The 23,394-nt window shown below is 40.1% G+C and overlaps 1 protein-coding gene across 9 annotated transcripts in view; it reads right to left on the bottom strand.

Moving 5' to 3' along the window:
• The window catches only part of ptprt (protein tyrosine phosphatase receptor type T), a 448,077-nt gene extending 425,736 nt beyond the window's left edge, over window positions 1-22,341 (bottom strand). For all 9 annotated transcript variants that reach the window (XM_022195474.2, XM_051948450.1, XM_022195480.2 and 6 more), the window contains exon 1: window positions 21,853-22,341. In XM_022195474.2, the coding sequence (XP_022051166.1) occupies window positions 21,853-21,940 (88 nt within the window). In that variant the 5' untranslated portion in view covers window positions 21,941-22,341. The remainder of the gene's footprint in view (window positions 1-21,852) is intronic.
• Between the last annotated feature and the right edge of the window lie 1,053 nt (window positions 22,342-23,394).

The raw sequence follows: 23,394 nt of genomic DNA, 5'->3' as shown, positions 1-23,394 counted from the left end.
TTGTAAAAACCAAAAAATTCTGTGTCCCTCAGTGCAACTGTAAAGTCACCTGTATTTAACCTGAAACCTACAATCACATGACAAATATTCAGTGAAAGTCGTGGATGTGGCGATTCCGCATTTATTTGCAACTTTTATGAAGTAAACCAAAGGAAATCATCCTATTTTCTTTTTTCTTTTACCGCATTATAGTTTTTTATAGTGAAAAAAAAATGAATTTGAGGAGCAAAAAGGCAGCTGGTGGGTTGAAAAGACAAAGCTACATCATCAGAGAAAGAAATGAATAGGATTTTCATCTTTCTGATGGTCTTTGAACTACTCATCTGTCATTGCTGTTGCATCTGAAGACTTCACAAAGCCGAGCTTAAAACTGTGATTTCATCCAAATCTCTATTCTACATGTCTCATTTTAAAAATCCACCTAAAAGACTTCATTTTGAACCGACTCTGACGAAAAATTCTGCAACTTTTTGGCTGAACTGCAGGCTGTGTTTAGACAGATATACATTACTGAAGTATGGAAACAAGTTTAAAATATAAGTGGTAAAATATTGGTATCCATAGTCTCTATTTATTTCCAATACTAGTAAGGGAAATGTTGGATGTGTTGATTGCACATTTTTAATTTTTTAAAGGCGTTATAACTTTGCTATATTGAAAAAATAACATATTTGGAACAAAGGAAGGCTTGAAAGGTGTGTTATCTATCTTTTTTTTAATTCATAAAAATGTACACCAATGTCAAAGCAGGACACCAATAAGATTTTGACCTCAACAGATTCTAAAAAAAAAAAATCAAAAAATTCTGTCTTCCTCAATGTAACCGAGAAGTCGTTAATAAGTAAGTTGCAACCAACATTCACTTCACAAAAATTCTGCAATTTTTTTGGCTGAACTGCAGGTTGTTTATCCACCGAGCAGAGAGGAGACAAGTATGGAAACAAATAAAAAAGATCTAAAAATCTAATTATTTATATTTTGCCAATATTGGTAAGCCTTGTTGTGGGTACTTTGAAAACACTTGTATGTGTTCATTCCAGACTTTTTTTCAAGTCTTTCCCTCCTGCTTAATCTATAGAACTTGAAGTTTTTATTGTTTTTGCTCATTTCAGGATAAAAAGAAGGGAGCAAATGAGCAACTTTTAGTGGCTGTTTACACACAAAATGCTCGGGACTGTTGATCCTTTTGCTGTTCTAGAAGTCTGATTATTAACTCATGCAGACCAAACAAACACACCCAAGTAAGATGTCATGTCACACTTCCTCTGTCTTCCTCCATCGCTCGTCGTCATCTTTCCTTTGTTGACCTTTCTCTCCCTCCATTTACCTGAGAACATACATCTTTATCTCTCCTCCCTTCGTATCTGCCCGTTTTGTCTCTCACCCTGTCACTTCCACTCATTCTCCCCCCTTTTCTCCCTCATTTTACATCTTGCACTGTCACTCCCTCTTCCCAGCCCCCCCCCCCCCCCCCCCCCCCCCCCCCCCCCCATCCCTCCGTAAAGCTCTCCTCCTAATCGCCTCCTTTTCTTCTTCCTCTTGTTATCTCTTCCCTCTCTAATCTTTAGAAAGGCAAAGGGCTGCTCTCATGGCATAGTTAATATCTGCTTTAAAACACAGACACGGCCGACACGCTTGGCTGCTGCTGCTGCTGCTGCTGGTGTTGCGTGTCTTTGGGTTTTGTTGCTCCTTTGTCAGTCATGCTATTCTGGGCTACAGACTGACAGCCTGATAGAATAAGGCGATGGCTCTCTGATAGCTGCAGCCTCTGTAGCTTTGCAGGAGCTGAAAGTTATGGAACTTTCGCCACCACTGAGTTGACAGACATAAATTCTGATAAAAAGTGGGAAACGGCTTTAGAAATGAATGTGAACGATAAACTGCAAAATGCACTAGGCGTTTTTCCGCTTTTCTGTTTGTGTGCATTTACATTATCAGAGGAAGTATGAAAAGCAGAACTGACCCTCTGAATCCACCAGTGAGTCTGAAAGACGTGCTATCTTTAAAGAGAAAATTACTAATTTTTCAGCGTTTCTCAGAAGCTGTAATGAGGTTTTGACCTGTCTGACGGTCCCTGAACTCCTCTTCTGTCATGTTCCATCTGAAAACTTCACAAAACCAAGCATGAAAGTGCAATTTTATTTAAATGACCTTATTCTCCATGTTTGTCTCATTTTAAAAATCACCACAAAAAAAAATAAATCACACCTTTGCACTGAACAGATTCTGTAAAATATGAAAAATGATGCGTTTCTCTGCACAACTGTGAAACCATTAGTGACTCAGACACAACCAACAGTCACATGACAAAAATTTTGCAAAAAAATGTTTTGGCTGAACTGCAGGAAGTCTTTAAACAGATATACAGACATAGAGACAAAAAAAAATAATAATAAAATATTTATGGCAAGTCATGCCTCTATTTCCAATGTTAGTAAGTCTTGTAGGCAGTTGAGAAAATGTTGTAAGTGTTGATTCCACTTTTTTTAAATTAAATAATCAAAGAAATTCAACTTTGATTTTAGTTTTTGAAAGATTTATGGCACTATTACTTTATAAAACTGAAAAAAGACATTTTTGATCCTCTTAATCTAACCATAAAATTGCAATTTCATCAAAATCACTTTATTCTACATGTCTTGTTTCAAAATAAAGCCTTCCCTCTAAACATATTCTGTAAAAAACAAGAAATTCTGTAATCCTCATTGCAACCATGAAGCCATTACTAACTAAACTGCAACCAGCAGTCACATGACAAAAATTCAGAGACTTTTCAGCTGAGTTGTAGGCGCTGCTTACCCAAATATATAGAAGTATTGAAACAAATGAGAACTATCAATACTAAAATATCTATAGCATATAGAGTCACTTCAGTTTTCTTAAACATTAGGAAGTCTTGTAGGTAATTTGGGGAAAAATGGTATCAACACATACAATATTTTTCCATTTTTTGTAAAAAAAAAAAAAAATCGAAGACATTAAACTTTTTTATTTATTTATCATAAAGTAATTGAATGCATTATAACTTTGTTAAAGTGAACAAAACACATCTTTTTTAAAGTTTTGATGAGCAAAAAATATGCCTGGAAAAACAGAAGATGCACCATAAGTACCCAAACAATAATTAAGTGGTATCTACTTTTACCTCTGGTGCTAAAAACAAACACAAAGGTAGTTGGATAATCACATAACCAGTTGTTTCAGTCATCATAGGCTATTTTTATACCTTCCAAAAGGACTCAAATGAGTATTTTTTCCAGATGAGATGCTCCAATTAGCAGGATGACAGTGTTGTTAGTCCGCTTTAAGATGGTGTGACACTTTTCTGACAGCAGCCTCTGATCACATGATTTTTAAAAAAGTGCACTGATTTGCTTTATTTTGCAGCTTTTGTAGAAAAATGTATGATTAATATTTATTTTAAGTCTGAAGTTAAATAGAGCGGGAGCAGTGTGTGTGCTATTAGTGGGACATTTTGGAAGGTGGGGATTACAAGTTTCCGAAAGCGACGCGCCGGTCTGTTGATGGCAGCTCCGCCGTTAATTGGGACTCAAGTCCGGGCTTTAAAATGATGAGACTATTTCAGACCACACTTATGAAGCCGAAATGGGTCGTGCACCTGTTTCATGTGGGTCCATGCATGTTAAGAGAGCTTTAATGGACCATTATGTCGCCGCATACAACCGTGGAGGACTTAAAGTATATTCATAATTAGTCATGACTCATAACTCAGCAGTAGCCATCAACAAACCCTCATCCAGCATCTGCTCTGCAATTATCGTCGACTAGTAGTAACAGCCGCTGCAGCCTATTCTGTCTCAAAGATTGGAGAGGAAGCTGGAAGCAGCGCTTTTGTAATGCAAAACCTCTACTTTTTTTGGGAGTTTTTACTATCCTTTACAGTTTGTTAAAGCGAAAAAGGGCATGAAAAGTTTGCAAATGTTTTTACTCAGCAACATAACAGAAGAAAACCCACAGCCCTCTGTCCATATACACTCACTTGCCACTCTTTTAGGTTTAGGTACACCTGTGAAATATGGTTTAAAAAAGTCTTGTTTTACGAAGCTTCTAGGGATGTTCTGAGTCCATGTTGGCAAGCAGAGAGCATTGTCGGAGTTTAGCCAGCAACAGGCACCATGACAAAGACTTCTGTGGCGGTTAATGACCTCCGAAAGAACTTATGGATAACAACCTGGCATCAACTAGCACAGAGTTCTTACCTGTGTCTGCTGGCGAACATCAGCACAGAATGAAACACAAATGAGCACTGTGATAAAGTATTCTTAATTAGGATCTCTAGCAACCTGCTACAAACTGCAGTTCAATTCTGATCAGTTAAAAATGCAATTATCAGATCAGAACATCACTGGAAGCGTCTACATTTTCAGCACTTGTTGCTGTTGTGTAATTTACAGAAAATGATTAAATGATGGACTAATATCAAATCAATTAACGGCCACTATATTAGCTACACCTGTGGAATTTGAAGTCTACTTTTAAGAAGCTTCTAGGAACGTCCTGAGCCTCTTTCTGATTAATACTGTGTAAACAGAGAAGGCATCTCTCAGACATTGTGGGAGTTTAGCTAGCAAGGGGCACCATGACAAAGACTTCTGCGGCGATTAATGACCTAAGAAGAGCTTATGCATTTAAGACAAACTGGACTCAACTAGGACATACTTTATGTATCTCAGCTGACTGAAGCAGTAGCAACATAAGTCAAATGAACTTTTAGACCATTAATTGACTGCACTGATTGATAAAATTATTCTTAATTAGCAGCCACAGCACACTGCACCAAAGTGCAGTTAAAAATGCAATTTTCAGATCAGAACATCACCAGAAGCGTCTACATTTTCCATTTTTGTTGATGTTGTACATCTTCACAACACCTTACCTTAATACTAAAGAGTAATTATAACCTAAATATGACCAAACGGAGCACAAAAAATGGTCTGTAACATCATTATCCACTTTAAGCTCATGAAACTCTACTTTAACTGCCTGTCAGCTTGACCAAATAAACTCGAATTTACAACATTTTCATCTTTCCAGCTGAGATGAAAACTGTAGCTAACAGATTTTATTAGCTCTGGTTAGCCTGAAAACCTAAACAAGTAGTTTAAAACTGTTTGCAGGTGAAAACTGTAAAACAAACACTGCCAAAAGTGGGAGTGTTTTACAGGTTTACAGCTAAAAAAAAAAAACATTGCTACAAAACACTGAGGTGCTATGTTTTTGTATTTAATTTTTAAATAGATGGATCGCTTTAGCGTTCGCAGGTGTTCCTAATAAAATGGAGCAAGTCGTCTGTTTAGCTACTTGCAAAAAGTGAATTTCTTTTTGTGAAAACCCTATTGATCCCACCTAATCCCACAAATTACACAAGGACATTTGGATCAAATATTCAAGAAAAAAATAGTCTTTTATATGTGCCACTCTCTTCACTAAACATCACTCTTTTATTCATTTCTCTTGCTTTATTATGATCATAATGGCTCGTACTTAAGGCTTTCATCAGTGCTAATTATTCTCGGGCAGAGAGAGTCTTTCTAAGAAGTGGTGTTGATTAATCTGTGTGTAAAATAACATTCATTTGATGGGCTGCACAACGATCACTGCTCCTTTACCAGCGGTTTGCTTGTTGCTTCCACTGAAAATAACAACTTGCACTTCATGAATGTGTTGCTCTTGAAAGGTTTTTGCCTTCATTTGGGATTTGCAGCAGCAAAACCACAACAGAAGCAGCGTATTTTGATTAAGAGCCACGCCGAAGAAGTAACGCAGCACTGAGGATGTCTTTGTTTGTGTCTCTATTTTCTGCCTCTCCAAAAAAAACTCTGCTGGTGCGCAGCTTTAATCTAAAAATATGCGTGACAAGCTCTGCATTATTTACAGTCGGAAGCCTTCTGCTCTTTAGCCGTCCATTAAGTCAAAGTTGTCGTGAATTTTTATTTATAGCGTGTTTAGCAACAAACGGGCGCTTTCATGGAGAGCTTTACGGAGAACAAAGGACAGAGACACAAATTAAATATAGATCATCGCTCTGTCAGTACTCGTGTGTCTTCCTGTATGTCTGCCAGCTTTCATCCTGTGTCCCACTGAAGCTTTGACTGACTTTAACTCCGTCTATTTGCAAAAATAATGAGTTTTTAGGCTTTCAAACACAGGTCTCGGTTGCATAAATGTTCAGTAATGGCTCTGTTAAAACATGACAGGGCCGCCGGGAGTGGTCGCACCACTAGCAACAGACTTGGAATAATCTGTAGAGACTGAGTTGACAGACACATTAATTCTGCTAAAAAGTAGGAAAAGAAATATTCATGAAATGTGCACGATAAACTTCAAGACATATTAGATGTTTTTCCGCTTTTCTGTTTCGTGTGCATTTACCATTATCAGAAGGAGTACCAAAACCAGAATCGACCCGCCGAACCCACCGTCGAGTTTGAAAGAGAGAATCACTGAATTTACAGCATTTGTCAGAAGCTGTAATGAGGTTTTGACCTTTCTGATGGTCCTTGAACTACTCGTCTGTCATACTACTGTCTGCTCCATCTGAAAACTTCACAAAACTGAGTTCAAAATTGTCAGCGGCAATCGCTTTATTCTACAGGTCTCTCGTTTAAAAAAAGAAATCACCACAAATTGCACCTTTGCTCCAAACAGATTCTGTAAAAAATGAAAAATTCTGCATTTCTCGGTGTAACAGTGAAGCCATCAGTGACTCAGCTACAAGCAAGAGTCGCAGGATAAAAATTCAGCCAGCAAAACTTCTTTTGGGTGAACTGCAGAAAGTGTTTACACAGATATATTGTATAAAAACATAAGTACTAAAATATCTATAGAGTCTTTTCTCTTTTTTTTTTCTTTTCTGGACTTTTCGGCTTAACTGCAGGTTGTGTTTAAACAGATATACAGCAGTACACAAAATAAAAACAAAAATAGTAAAATATTTATAAAATGTAATGTCTCTATTTATTTACAATTGTAGTAAGTCTTTTAAGTTTTAACAAAAATGTTGTAAGTGTTGATTTCATTTTTTTTTCGATTTTTGTCAATGAAATAATCAGAGAAATTCAACTTTTTTTGAAAGATTTATGACATTATCACTTTATAATACTGAAAAAAAGAAATGTTTGAGCCTCCTAATCTAAGTTTAAAGTTGCATTTTCATCAAAATCACTTTATTCTACGTCTCATTTAAAAATAAAGCTTTCTCTCTGAACATATTTTGTAAAAAACTAAAAATTCGGTAATCTTCATTGCAATCACAAATCCATTAGTAACTAAACTGCAACCAACAGTCACGTGACAAAAATTCAGGGACTTTTCAGGTGAATTGTAGGCAGTGCTTACGCAAATATACAGAACAACTAAAAACAAATTAGAAATTTAAGTACTAAAATATCTAAAATATGTAGAGTCACCTTTCCCCTCAATATTAGTAAGTCCAGTCAGCACTTGTTGAAATAAATAATCTAAGAAATGAAATTTGCCTTTTTCCCCAATTTATGGCATTATAACTTTTTTTTAAATTGAACAAAATAAGTATATTTTTAGGTTCTGAGGAGAAAGAAAAATATGCCCAGACAAAAAATAAATAAATAAAAAAGATGCACCATGCATTAAAAGTGATTCTTCGGGTTAATCAGGCTTTTGGGCTTTAAACGCAGGTCTCGGTTACACAATTGCTCGGTAACAGCTCTGTTAAAACACGACAGGGCTTCTGGGAGTGGTCACATCGCTAGAAAACAAAAGGAACTAAAGAAGCTTTCAGGAAGAGAAGCGCGGGTTTCTTTCAGGCAGCATGAATGATGGATTATAGAAGTTATAACTTTGCCGCTGAGGATTTAATTAATGACCGTCTTGAACAGGGGAGATGCTCATCCATCTGCTCGCTAATGGAATAAACGCTCTCATCAATTTCATCATTTATTAGACGGAATCAAGAATTTATCAGAGTGGCGGTGAAAGATGCCGGTTTGCTGACACGGTTCCTTCCTGAGGAGGATTTTTCGGATGCTGCGCCACCGAACGGGGAGCGATTCACGTCATTACACGGTGTATTAAACTGATTTTATTGTGATCGTGTACGAGAAGTGACAATTAAATTTATTATTGTGCTCAAGTGACGACGTTGGATTCAGACAAAAATGCACCGAGGGTCACATCTCCATCATGCAGCACTTATTCAAACACAAGGACGACACGTAAAAACCACATTAATAAGGCTTCTGTCTCCCTGTTACACTTTCCAATCTCCTCCTCAACAATCAACCATCTTTAATCCTCCTCCTTACCTCGCCCCACTCCTTCTCCCATTATTTGTCATTTCTGACCTTTACCCTTCACGGCTCCAATCTTCTCACCTCTTCCTCCACATTACTTCATTTCTCAATCTTCCACACTTATTTATCTCGTTTCCCATCGCTGCTATTTTCTCTCCTTTTCCGTGAGTGACAGGTAAAAGCTTCCCAGCTGAGGAAATGTTGTTTTTTTTCTGAACCGTCTATCTTTCCCATCCAACCTTTCTGTCTGTATCACTTAACCGGGCGGCATTTCCCGTCGCCGTGGCAATGACACAGGCAATTATCCATTAATCAGCATTCAATCTGAGCTGAGACACTAAACTAACACACACACAATCTCCTGTGACTGACGGACGGACGGATGATTGTTGAAATGATGAAATCGTAAGTGGACGGACTGACAGGCGGACAGACTGCTGAACTAGTGGAAGCGAGGCTAAATGGGAGAACGAATCTTTATTGGCGGCGGAATAAAAAGAAGATGGCCGGACTGGCTGCATGGGAAAATTTTAAAAAAGGGAAAAAAAATCACATCAAGACAGAAGATGAAAAAGATATTTTTTTAAAAAGAGGGGAGCAGATGCTGGATTACAGTTGTGTACACTTGGCAGTGTTTGAGTCGAGTGTGTGTGCTCCGCATGTGTGTGTGTGTGTGTGCAGATGAGAGTCGGTAAACAACTAGAAGATGGTTGGCATCCTTCAAGAAAAAACTAGAGTGTGTGTGTGTTGGCTTGAAAGTGTGTGTTTGTGTGCGACGGTGTGTAAATAACGAGAAGCAAAATCCAACTGCCAGGCAAATATTGCGATGTTTGCTCTTATCTGTCTCCTGCGCTCCCTCCATCCCTCTCCAGCCAAACCTCTGTCAATCTTAATTCACTCCTTCTTTCTCCAACTTTATATTCGCTCATAATTACTTTCCTCCTGTCTCGCTTTCTTCCCTCACTTCTGAGCAGTTTTCTTCCTGACAAAAACACTTTCCCATCTCCTTTCCGGTGTTTATATCTCGCTATCTTTGACAAATCTTCTTGCATAATTCTCTTTTTTCCCTCGCTCTAATGCCTTTACTTTGCTCTCTGTATCTATGCATATTAAAATTGCACGTTCACTACAGGACAAAACACCAGTCGACAGTCATGCTAGCTGTAAGACTGCACTTGTGCTACATTTGCACAATTTATTCAATCTAAAACAGCAACTATCTCGACAACATGAGCATTTAGACACGCTATCGGAAACTAACCTGAAATAAAGACGTCAGAGTAAACAGGAAGCAGCAGATCAGTTGTTGCCTTCTACTACAATGGGCAATGAATATCTATAGCAGAACATAAGACCAGAGTTCACTCTAATTGCATAGCAGCTGCTAACAGAGACAGTAATGTAAGCAATGCCTGTTATTTGTTGTTAGTTTTATATTAACCACTGGTTTGCAAGGCGGTTGGCTTTTCTTTTCTTTCAGGAAAAGGTCACAAGATAAGGATGTAATGATTGAGACAGCAATCCAATCAGAAAGCAGACCCAACTTCAAAGATTACAACGCACCCCTAAAACTGAAGCCACATCAATAATGCTTCCAAAAGTCTCCAATTTGGGAATCCTAAAATTCCCGATTAGCATGGACGTTGGGCCTAAGCATAGTAAAAGTTCTGCATTTTTAAACAAAAACATTATTCGTGTAGATGTGGCCTGAGGTTTGTGTAGCCAGACCTGTATGTAGCGGTGGAGAATGGTCTGATTGCACCTTACTACCATTCTGGCCGACAAGGGCATACGCGCCGCAAACAAAAAAACGCAATACAAACGGCCAAAACGCAATACAAACGATCAAAACGCTGCAAACACAGGAATGATGCAAACCCCAAAAACACATAAAACAAATGCAACAGAGAAATGCTGCAACAAAAAAATGATGCATTCACAGAAACGCTGCAAAAGCAAAAACACACAAACCGACAAAACAAATGCAAAAGGGAAATGCTGCATACAAACCCCGAAACAACTGCAAGAGAGAGACGCTGCAAATTCACGGAAGGTCGCCAGGCCACTAGGGGGGGCTGTTCTGATCGGTGTCCCTAGCAACGGTCTGCTAGACAGACACACGCTAATATTTGCTACGTAAATTTGCTGCTGTTGGATAATACTGTAAGAGACTAGGGCCGAGTGTTTAAAAAAGACGTAAGGGAAAACATACCTTTTTATTCTCCTCTCCAAGTGTTTGCAAACTTTCTTTTCCCGCTGTCGTCTTTGCAACTTCCTCCTGGGTATTTCCTGTCGGTATAAAAGATCAGTCCCTTCCGTATGGTCAGCTCCCCCTAGTGGCCTGGCGACCTTCCGTGAATTTGCAGCGTCTCTCTCTTGCAGTTGTTTCGGGGTTTGTATGCAGCATTTCCCTTTTGCATTTGTTTTGTTGGTTTGTGTGTTTTTGCTTTTGCAGCGTTTCTGTGAATGCATCGTTTTCTTGTTGCAGCATTTCTCTGTTGCATTTGTTTTATGTGTTTTTGGGTTTGCATCATTGCTGTGTTTGCAGCGTTTTGATCGTTTGTATTGCGTTTTGGCCGTTTGTATTGCGTTTTTTTGTTTGCGGCGCGTATGCCCTTGTCGGCCACCGTACATTCTGCTATAGAGGGAAAAGCAAAACACTCTGGCTGGTTTCTATTTCTTTAAACCAATCACAGTTTTCTTGGGCTGCAGTAAGTCCAGGATGCCGCAGCAGCAAAATAGCTTTGAGGAAGCTGTTTTGGTGGAGCTTTTGGTGAGCCAAAATCTAAAGTCCCTACGTTCACACGCTAATTTTGTCAACAGTAATCGCTGATTTTGAGCAAATGTAATGTTTTTCCGTGTTCATCATCTTAGTTGTGATGATTAACAGTAAGAATAAAGTACTAACGACATTGATTTTTGCACGTATTTGGTCATAAACTGCAACATTTAGCAAATCTGTTAAAAGCATTAATGTCAACCACTGGCTGCATTAGAGAAAAAGTAATGGAATCTCCAAAGTTAGCAAGATCCACTGCCTGGAAACCCACTTATCATGTAGGGATTCAAGGGGGACTAACACAAAGACAAAGACAACCATGTACAGCCACACCTATGGCTAATTTAATATCACTAGCTAAACTACCAAGATCCACACAGAAAGGCCTTGCTACGGTTTTACGACAGCACAAACCCCTGCATCACCATATTTCTGCAAAACGATGTCTATAACACTTTTTAAATATAATTGAAACTGAATGGATCACTTCTTGTGTAGGAAATCTGCCTGCACAATTTGTGTAATACTTTCACTGTATGTCTGTATTTGCTTCTTCCTTATATATGTTTCACAGATTTCCTGCTTGTGTTTTTTTGCCCCATTTGTACTAGAAACTAAAATCAACCAAAACTCAGAATGCTACAAACTAGAATTATTCAATAGTTTCCCTTCTCTCATGTAACTGCAAACTTATATCTGGGCATTTTTTTGGGTTCTTTTATACCAAATGTGTTTTTTATAGACCAGCTGAGAGTGGCTCTGACTGCATCTGTGTATCCATCTTCTGGGTAAGACCTCCCACACAGTCTTACATAAATTTAATTTAGTCACTGCGAGAATAAAGTGAGGGATGCTCAGATGTCATCTCTTTGCTTCCTTCTTCTCCTCTCTCCTCCAGCTAAACTCCATAACTGTCTTTATTGCCTCCCTCCTTCTACCAACACTTATTTGTCTCATTTCCTGCCTTATTTTCTCTCTGCCATCCACACCCCTCCCCCCACCACCGCCAGCTTGTTGATTCAGCCGACTAAGCAGCCGCCTCTCGGTCTCTCTCGCCTAACATCTTCTATTAAATATGGATTAATTACTGAGAAACCTTGTTAAGCTTCGTTAAGGCCTCCTGCATTAATCAGCAGTTATTTTAATTAGAGGAAAGGAAGTTTTTAACGTGCTGTGCCGTGTATGTTTTACACCTCTGACATTCTAATCAGCCCAATCGCGGCTTGATTGGCCTCCGACTTTGTTGTGCCGTCTGAGGTGTGCGATCTCGTCCTCTGCTGTGTCTCTCTAAGTTACTCCAACCGAACCTGAAGTCACCCGTTTGGACCTTTGCGCATGTTCCCGTCTTGTTTCTAGCTTCCAATTTCCCAGGAAAACGGTATTTCAAAAGCAGAAAATAACCAGAAATACCCACAAAAACCCAAAACCAACCCATTTGCTCTGAAGTCTGGCAGTAAGTAAAGTAGGAATTCTGACTGGAGTCAGTTGGAAGCAAATGAGGAGTTGAATGTTTTTAGAGCTACAGACTCCACAAGGTAGTTGTTCAAATCCAGTGCTTCTCTAACTTCACAAATACCGAATATATTTTCAAACCAAGAAGTTGTTTTAAGTCAAGCTACAATTATTCCCTTAAGCTAATTGTTTTTGTTCCTAAAATATAGGTAAAATGTAACTTCAGTAGCGCAGAGAACAATTTTATTTTGAAAAATTTGTGTCTTCCTCCTCCGTCCTCCCAACAGTTTTTATACCAACAACATTTTATTTGCAAAAAAGATACAAGATTTTCAACCTAAACACGAAAGTTTGAGTTTCATGTGGAGTCACTGTATTCTATGTTTCAAGTCACTGTTTAGCTTAGTCTTGTTTATAGCTTTGTTGTTTCTTTGCTTTTTTGCTTTTCTTTACACAGTAAAAGTACTTGGCTACCTTTAGAAACCAAAACTACATAATCAGGTTAAAGAAAAGATCAGGGTTTGGGTTAAAATACATTTGTTGTAATGCTTTTCAGTCCCTGTTAAGTTTAGTTTTCAGTCAAAGTTTGCTTTGATTTCAGCTATGAAAATGCTTGGCTAAGTTCAGGCACCAAAACTGCAAGATTAGGATTAGGAAAAGATCATAGTTTAGGTTAAAATACAACTGAACAGTTCATTTGCAAAAACAGGTAACTCCGTTTTATAAATTTTCAGAAAACTCATTTCTTATTGTTTACTTTAGATAATAATAACACTAATAATTTATTTATTCTATATTTTGTCATGTATTTTTCCACTGAGTCAAATCTTCAGTTTGATTGATATTATCTCAAGTAAACAATAAAATATAAGGTTTTCTGACAATTTATCAAAACGGAGTTATCCGTTTTTGCAAATGAACTCTTCAACTGTACAAACACTAAACACAAACTTTTGGAGATTTTCTGTATTGCTAAGTTGAGTTTGGCCCACGACTAGACCCTAAAAACTGAAGCATCTCGCAAATTTACAGTAAGTTTTAAGCTGCGGACCAAAATGACAACAATCTCCCTACGGAATTCCTGCAATCAACTGCATTAAAATATCTAAAATCATCTGCAAATGTTTCCATATTGCTGGATAAACACAGTCCACCATCAATAAAAGCCGTTTTACGTGACCATTACCATAGGGATTTGTTCATCCTTTATGAGAGTTTAACTGATACATTTTTGCTTTCTCTGTTTATTTCAGAAATGCTAATACTGGATACCTTCCGTTGCTCTGATAAACTGCAGCTTCATTCACACTTCTGTGCCAATGACAGTCTTTGTAATTAGCAGGGACTCATTAAAGCTTTTAAGCAGCACAGCACTGCATCCCATTCATTACCAACTAAGCAGTTCCATTATTGCTAACATTCAAATTACTTCTCGGAAAACATGAAGAAGCAGCTCTCCTCTTCTAAATCTCAGAAACTGGTAGACTTTTAGCACATCTTGACTCATCTATAATCCTATAAAACCTTTTCTTGCAACTTCTGAAAGCTTGAAATTGGCACGAAACTGGAATCGACCCCGTCAGAAGGTGGAGTCAAAGTGCGACACGTAGAGTATGAACATGTGCCCCATCCTGCCCCGAGGCCGAAGTTAACGGCCTCTAAAGGATAAAAACAAAAACATTTTCCACCTCATTTACGCCCGCTGCCGTCCAACTGCTGAATTCTATCAGGGACGCCATTATGCCGCTCCGAGGTTCAGGTTTGTGGATGCGCCGCTGTATCATTTATGTCTGCTGTATATGGGCCGCTGCTAAATTACCCCGGTATAAGCCATGCAGTGAATGAATTAACGATAATTAATGGTTTAACCTGTTACAATGAGAGCTTCAGTGTCCACCAGGCATATATTTTATTTATGCTATTACTGCTAAAAAAAGATGCCTGATGATGTTTTTTTCTGCTATGATGTAACATTTGAACACTTTTTAGTTGAAATACAGCATTTAAGTGTCCGTTGCTTTAAGAGATTGAAAGCAAATGCTCCAACTGTAACTGGCGTAAACTGGAAAGATTAAGAAAATTAAATGTCTTTATGGCACTTTTGCCTTGCAGCTAGAATATCCCTTATTCACGTCCCCGCCTCCCCGCGATCTTTCTGCATGGAGTTTGCATGTTCTCCCTGTGCATGTGTGGGTTTTCTCTGGGTTCTCCAGCTTCCCCCCACAGTCCAAAAACATGCTCATTGTTAACTCTAAATTGTCTGTAGGCGTGAATGCGAGTGTGCTTATTTGTCTCTATATGTAGCCCTGCAACAGACTTACAACCTGTCCAGGGTGTCCCCTCCCTTCACCATAAGTCAGCGGGGATAGACTCCAGCCCCCCTCCACCCAAATGAGGATTAACTGGTGTATAGATGACAGATGGATGGATGAAGTGTGTGTATGTTGGTCAGGGTGCAGAAAATTATCATTAAAATAATGCATTGGTAGCAGAATACCATGTCTAAATCTTTAATCAATTTCGCTATCTTTATCTCTATTTTCAGATTTTGTGTGTTTTGTGGGTTTACTGAACAGGGTGTACATAAGTTGTGGAAGTACGTATACCATGCACTAAGTGTATGCTCAGAGAGGACTTGCAGGATGTGTTTTTGCTGCATCTCCACAATCTACTTTTCTTTTTTCTTGAAGCAAAATATATTTGGGAGACTCTTGTGTCTAAGATTAATGGTGTACGATTGCACTCATCTGGAAAAGGCATCATTATTTGCGCTAAATTGTGTTTATCCACTTCACACTTTCAGTCTATAAATCTCTCTTCTGAGACGATAATTAAGAGCCGTTTCCATCGCTGCACTAAATCCTTTGCAGGTGGGGAAACTGATTTCTCTCAGCTTCATTTCAGGCCTCCTTTCCCTCTCTACACCAGACATCCTCAGACCACAGATATCTGCTGCTCTACTGGATGGATGCACGCTCGTCTGTTATGTCTACATTTGTTTCCATTGGGTTTTGCGCCGTCGGCTCAGCTGCAGACACATAAGGCAAATTCACCCTCAGGCCTACTAAATATCCATTTTTCAAGTCTTTCCATTAGAGCGTGATTTCAAAGCCGTGTTATCGTTGACTGCTCATAGCAGCTCGTTCAGTTTTCAACCGTCAAATATCCCCATGGCAGACACAACTGTCAGTCTGACACCACGTTCCATCACTGGAGAACTCAAGGTTGTTTGCTTCCTGCAGGGAAATAACTTTGTTATTGTCTTCAGGCAATAACTTTGATAACTGGCCATGAGATTCCAGACAAATAGCGTTCATTTGAAGCATGCAGAAGGAGGGATGTAGTGTGCTTTGGTAGAGGAGCTTTACTTTTAATGTTTCTTTTAACCTCCAACCATGTGTGAATTTGACGCTGTAATCACTTTTGTTTGAAGTCCCTCTCCAGTCGTTAAATAACCCCCCCCAAAAAACTCATCTCTCTGCATCAAAGTTACACATTTATGTTTTTAGCCCTTAAAATCATTCATTTCTGCTTTAAAATGGCTCATATGTGACTCTACACAGTTGGATGATCTAAAATCTGCCTCCATTCACTACCTAAAGTACTCAAAAACAGTGATTTGAGAAACATTGTGTTCATTTGCATTTAGCAGAACAACTGCAGCTCCTGTTATCTGCGTCCTTATTGTTTTCAAAATCGACCTCCCAGCTGCAAACTAAACGATGAACAAAGTTCTGCTGAACATCTGGATCATGCGAGGAGGCTCCCCTGCTTGTTTTGAACACTTCCACTCATTCCACTCCTATGCAATTCCTAAATTCATTCATTTAAACGCCTGTGAACATGATTCAACCCTTGTTTATCTGCTCCTGTCACTACTTTCTTCACTGTTGACTCATTTTTCAAAGGACTAAAAAGTCCTGAACCTCTATGGAAACCAAAACAACCAAGTATAAGTAAGTGTCTTCTGAGCAGTATGACACAGTTATTCCATGAAATCATACAAAATAAAACAATATAAGTTGGATTTCTTTGAGTTTAGTACAAAAAACTAGAATCAACATGAGGAAGTGCTACAAACACGTTAAACCAATCAAAGTTGTCTTGGGTGGTGTTAAGCCCGGGATGCAGCAACAGTGCGCCTGCAAAACGGCACCATGGGATTGTTTTGGGAGAAGATTGTGCATGTAAGGATGTAAAAAAAAAAAAGAAAGAAAAACAAGCAGGGGTGTCTCCTTGTATGATCCAAATATTGAGCAAAACTTTTTTTCATCATTTAGTTTGCTTCACGAGAGTGATTGTTTGTCTGTATATATAGCCCTGTGACAGACTGGCGACCTGTCCAGAGTGTCCCCTGCCTTCGCCCGAGTCAGCTGGGATAGACTCCAGCACCCCCTGCGACCCGAGTGAGGATAAAGCGGTGTATAGAGGATGGATGGTTGTTACTGCTAAGATGCTGTTGTTGTTTCCCATACAGAAGGGGGAATGTAAAAGCTGAAAAAAAGACAGACTTAAACCCAAAGTCTACATCTGACGAGTTCATCTACATCAGTAAGCATGCTAACTAGTCCAGCACCACACTGTCATTTTGTTTGTATTTCTTTAAACCAATTGCAATCAGTTGTCATCATGGGTGGGGCTAAACAAAGGCCAGGGGTTCAATGTTCCCTCGAAAGAATTAAACTGTTGTTTTGTGGGACATTCACATGCAAGGAGATGAAAACTGTAATTAAAACGTGGAATCTACCAAATAAAAACCGATCTTGCCAAATCTTGGGCCAAACTTGCCATTTTTAGTGCAGAAGTTGAACATTGTTGTTGTTTGTTGTGGCGGTTGTGATTCTGAAAATGGTAACTGACTCAAAACTGCGGAAATTGCCGGCTCATACCTAAAGTCTACATCCAATGGAGTCGGACTAGCCTGCCTGCATCGGCAGCACAGCGACTAAACATGTGAAAAGTTCTTACATCACTTAGCATTCAGCAACACTTAGTTTCCAACAGCGCGCAAATTGACTTCTAGTGTCACCTGCCGCCAATTCTGCCCAATCCTCCACAAACGCTCACTACTTGTAAGTGCAAATCACTCACTGAAGCCACCTTTACGCTATTTCGGCTCCAGTTGAATTCATTCAATACCCGACTGTCTTGTACACACACACGCACACACACACACACACACACACACACTGAGGCCCCAGCACTCAGCATGCCCTGCTATTAGGCTGTCAGTTCGTCAGGCCAATAGAATAAGTGCCGTGGATTAGGCGAACACACGCACACACGGAGGGAGGACGGACGGCATACTAAACAGAGCAGGCCATGAGGTGACAGACATCCTGTCATAAAGCTCCTCTCTCTTTAGCAACGCACACACACAGCAGTGGAAACAATTACAGCCACTCAGACAGTCGATAACACCGAGACATAATCAACTTAGTGTCATTTTTTTTCCTTTCCTCAACCTCTTGTCATCCTTTGCCAAACACTCGTCCTTCTCGGGGGGGGGGGGTGGGGGGGGGGTTGTCTTTCTCGGCTCATCTAGACAGGAGTGACGAACGAGGCAGCAGATGACAAGAAAATCTCTTTTCCTACAGTCTCATCCTTTCACCACCGTCTTCTCCTCCACTTACATTCATCGTTTCTTCCACAGTGACGTCTGTGTCTCATTCTCTCCTCTACTTCTTACCATTTTACACCCCCTCCTCAATCCTTCTCCTCTTTTCTTTGTTGCTCTCATCTCCTAGTCTTTGTTTTTGCAGACTTTTCCCTCCTAAACTTCAAAACTACATCGCTGTATCGAGGGAAAGACCACAATATGGGTTAAAATACACCCACGACAATGCTTTTCAAATGCCTTGGTTTCAACTACAAAGCTACTAATCTAAGTGTTGGCATCACAACTTCTTGGTTTTTCAGAAAGAGATCATAGTTTGGGTTAAAATACATCCAAACACTAAACACAAACCTCCATTTGTCTTCTACGTTGCCAAGTTGAGTTTCGCAACAAAACTAGCCGCTAAAAAACACAAGCATCTCACAATTTTACAGCTTTTTTTTCTTGTGAAAACTAACCCATCTTCATCCTTCCTCCCTCCTCGTCCCACAGTTTTCTTTGCCCTTTCCCTCCCACCTCCTCCTCTCATCTCATCTTCCCCCTTCATTCATCACTGCCTCTTCCACTTCGTCCTTTGTCTGCTCAACTAAATCGCTCCTCACCTTTTTACCTCCCCAACTTTTTCCCCCCGCCGTCCTCTCTTTGTATGACGGCGTCCACACAAAGCGCACGCACTAATCACATAAAGGCCTCCATAATTGGGGAATTGAAGGATGTTGATTTGATCAGAGCCAAAGACTTCTTCTCCCTTCAACGTGTCAACACAGCGGGCGAACGAGTCAAGGAGAAAAACTGAGAGAAGCAATCCACGGTCACTTCCCTTTCTCCTCTCTCGCTTTTCTTTTTCCAACCCTTTTTTGTCCTTGCTGCCCCCTCCAAAAAAAAAAAAAAAAATCTAATTAAGTGGAATATAAATTGTAAATTGGTTTCCTTGAAAACACTCACACACACCTCAGTGCCCACCAACCTCACATCGAACCGGATGCTCAACAATTAGTGATCAGTGGAGCTCAAAGGCTTGGATCAGGAGCACAGCTGCACCCGGCGCACTCACACAGAATGGAAAAAGACAGCCTTGAGTAACATACGCCTTTGCTTTGTCGAACAGAAAGCTGAATCAGCTCATCTAAATCGGAAAAAATGCCAGTCTTTATACAATAAGTTTGATATATGTGCCAAAATGACTCATATTAGCCACTCCGGTGATTAAAATGACACTTTAACGTGACAAGTTTTGCGTAAAATGCTGTAAAAAAATGAACATTTTGCTTGAATAAATAGATACCAAAGCTGAATTTTCTCCCCCACACATGCAGGCCTCATGAATGACAGGATTACAACTTGTACAAGATGTCAGTAAGCAGGACTGACAGACAAGACAGACAGAGTGAGATCATTTTCTTCATCACTGGATTTCAGTCTTTTTTTCATTATAGCCAAGTGACTTTCTTCAGTTATTTTTTTCTTTCTTCTCTAAGAAACAAAAACCCAGCAGTTTGAAGAGGAATGAAAGATTATTAGAAACACTCTGGTCGCTTTGTGTGCATGAGAGACACACAGAGAGAATCAGTCGGACAGGTGGATCACATGTACCAATGTCGCCCCCTAACGACACAAAGGCGAACAGCAGGAAGCAAGAAAACGTCCCTCAGCTCTCTTTCTCAGACACATTTACGCACAAACTCCCTGTAAAATGACTGGTGAAGTTAAAGTAATACGTTGGAGTGACAAAATATAATCAGAATACTATACTCTAGCCTCCAAATCTGACTTTTCAGACGACATAAACCAGGAAAAAGACGTTATTTCCAGCCATGTGCCCCACGACCAGTGTGAAAAGCGGATGTTGCAACAGTTACTATAAACCCCCAAGCTGTGTTTCACCTCTCAAATGTGAGTTTTCTCTCCCGTCTGTCTGTTCACACCAATATCCTGAGTTGACAACACAAATCGTGCATATCTCTCGTCTTAATTCTGACAAAAAGTAACACTTTTCCGAACGCGCTGAAGGCTGGTTTCCTGCGCAGCACCATTACGCACGGAGAGACGGACGCTGCTCCGCGGCACCGCAGCGCACAGACGGAGGGAGAGCGAGCGGAGAGGGAGGACTCGGTGTTTGGAGCCAGTCTTCAATTCAAAGTAGCCTCTTTTTGCAGATTTACGAGCCATGAATACCAAGCAGAAGGTGCCGAGGGAGCGTTGGACAGACTGCTGCTGCAGTAAAACATCTCTGATTTGGACTGATTTGTCCTGTTATGGCAAACCTGGAGTGATGGCGCACAGAACACACTCAGATCTGCCATAAAGAATCATATTTCATCACTATTCTAAAAAAAAAAAAAAAATCACCACAAAGGCGACTTTAACGCTTAAAGAACCTGCAAAACAGCAGATTAAAACACGAGACAAAGTTAGATACACATGTATATAATTTTACTGAGCATATGTAAGACATTTTTGAGCGTTTCCTGAATGTTTTGATTGATATATAACAGCACTTCCCTCTTAATTCAGTCCTTTATTTGGGACGTATGTCAATGAATGAAGCATGCTGGATATGTGGAAGAAATGTGTATTAGCTGCAAACCGGCATTTTATCGATCAGTGAAGCTTCCATTTCTGCTCATAGATGATAATAATCATCACTGAGTCAGTTCAGGCCTGGAAAACACACAGATTCCGCAAAACTCTCCAAATCTGGCGGCGCGTAACAAGTGCCGAACTGACTGAGGAGCAGAGATGCTGCTGCGGACTGTGTGGATCCAGAAGCTTAAAGATGGCGAGTTTAAAGTCTGTATCTGCAGATTTATTGAAATATAAAGAACTGTGTTCAACTGTTGTTCTGTGTGGCAAACCGCAGAAGCAGGGGGTCATTCAGGTGCCGGATTTGTTCGTTTTTTTGCACGGAAATGTTACATGTATTCTGCAATAGAACGGATTTCTGGGAGACTAACTACGGCACGTTATCCCCACGATTCTGCTGCTGCACAGTAACGCGTCTGCATCTTTGTTGTAACACATCAAAAATATGACTCTTGTGGCAGCGTAAATAACTCGGGGGACGCGTTATGTTCGCTGCTTTGCGCTCAGACGGAGCCTCGACGCACCGGTCAGTCCGTTTCCACAACTCGCTGAGTTCACAAGCGAAATACCATCTGCGTAAAACGGAAAACGAGTCACACCATTAAGCCCCAGCAGCATGCGGTGCACGCTTACAGCGAGCTTCATGGAGCAAAACCTCCAGAAGCAGCCAAAAGTTCACCAAAGCTCCCGAGCGAGAATCAGAATCAAATGTGAAGCTCGAAACTCAGATCATCATGAGCCAAACTGTCATCATTATCAGCAAACCGCTCTGTATTTGGATCTTTAATCAGTTTCCACCTCTGATATTGTCGTTAATATACGTTTTCTGCGCGTAAACGCAGCTATAGATTTGGATCCACAACTGGAAATTTGCTTAAAGCCGAGTTGAGGGGTGTTTCACCATCACATCAGCCGGCAGTACAACAAGTGCAGCTGCGTGAAGCTCCGAAATCACCAAAATGTACAAATCAACCTGCATGGGCACTTTATATTCCCACATGTGCCACCTGAACTTTGAGGCATTTACCCCCGACTCAACTGAAAAGAAATCCTCAAAGTCCACAAAATAGAAATACATGTACATAAATTGGACTTTTTTTCAAATGTAATAATCAAAAAAGCTTCATTACCTGGAAAGAACTGTCCATCAGTAAATCCAAAAAGTACAAAGTAGAAGAAAACTGCCGGCAAAACGCGAGAATAACTCCGTTTATCCATCTCTGTTCTTCTGTTTCTTCTTGTTTTGCTCAGTCGTGCGGATTATTTTACATACTCCCGTCTGGTCCTGGAAGTGGTTTTCCTTAGTTCGGGACAGCAGAGACAATAACGGTGACAGCAGGAATAAAATCCTCGCATTGAGAAGAATCGGAAAGACGCACGTCGAAGCTCAGAGAGAAGTTGGAGACAGATAACCGGGAGCTCTCTCCTTTCCGTTCCTCTCCGCTCCTCTGCTCTCGGGTCCGACAGCGCGAGCCTGCGTGTGTGCGTCCGTGCGCGTGTCCGTGCGCGCGCGTGCACCCAAAAGTGTGTGCGCGAGAGAGAGTGGGGCAACAGTGTGTGTGTACGCGCTCAGACGGTCTCTGACAGACTGACGCGGACTTGGAGAGGAATGGAGAGCAGTGCGCACTACGACGGGTGCCAGACACCTGCGTAAAGACGCGCGGATTAACGCGTGTGCCATTTCTGGTGGGGAGTTTCAAAATAAGACTAAGCAGCTGCCGAAAAGAAGCTGACTTTAAAACAGGAAACAGTCATGAAACACTGACGTAGGTGCTCTGGGATTTGAATGGGACCAGTGTACATAAATACCTTGCATGTTTTAAAGAAAAAATCTAAGAATAGGCAAATCTGTTATAAGGAAAATGTCACATTCTACTCATCAGCTTTAATTTTGAATACTGTAGCCTCAGAGAAGTGACTGGAAATAAATGCTCCTCTGGTTGTTCCATAAAAACCAGCTTGATGTTTTAATGCTCGTTTTTTTTACTCTCAAATGGGGAAAATCATTAAATCATGGAGAATTATATCATGAAACAAAGTGCAGTTAATCATTTTCACGGTTTCCTGTGAGGAATTTGGTTCTTTCAAGATAAACTTTGTTCCCCAAAAGTGTGAAAATCATTCAAAACTGAAGAATTCTATCACAAAACAATGTACAATTACGAATTTTTAAGCATTCCGGTGAGGAATTTGGGTTTTTCAAGGCCAGCTCAATGCTTTAATGTACGTTGCAGTCATCCATGTGCAGTGTGTGTGTGTGTGTGTGTGTGTGTGTGTGTGTGTGTGTGTGTGTGTGTGTGTGTGTGTGTGTGTGTGTAAATCATTCAATCCTGCAAAATTCTATCACAGAACAATGTGCAATCTTTAAATTTGAAGTTTCCATGTGAGGAAATTGGTTAATTTAATGTTAAGTTGTTCAAAACAGGAAATTAAGATGAAAAAACAAAGCAAAAAAAACTGTAGCATTTTGCTGATATTTGCAAGTCAATGCCACATTTGATCTAACGTCTCCACATATGCATGCAGCTTACCGTTTTCTCTCGGCAAATAAAGAAATACTACGTTTTAATTTCAAGGTCCAGACGCTACATTTCCCCTCCTGTCTCTGCTGTCTTCTTCCAGCTTGACTTTAAGCTCCTGCTCTTCCTCTGGGTCCTATCGCCTGCTTGCAG

The sequence above is a fragment of the Acanthochromis polyacanthus genome, chromosome 5 (genome assembly GCF_021347895.1).
Source record: "Acanthochromis polyacanthus isolate Apoly-LR-REF ecotype Palm Island chromosome 5, KAUST_Apoly_ChrSc, whole genome shotgun sequence".
In the NCBI taxonomy this organism is placed as follows: domain Eukaryota; kingdom Metazoa; phylum Chordata; class Actinopteri; family Pomacentridae; genus Acanthochromis; species Acanthochromis polyacanthus.
The sequence above is the reverse complement of the archived record's forward strand: the minus strand, read 5'-3'. Positions and strand labels throughout refer to the sequence as shown.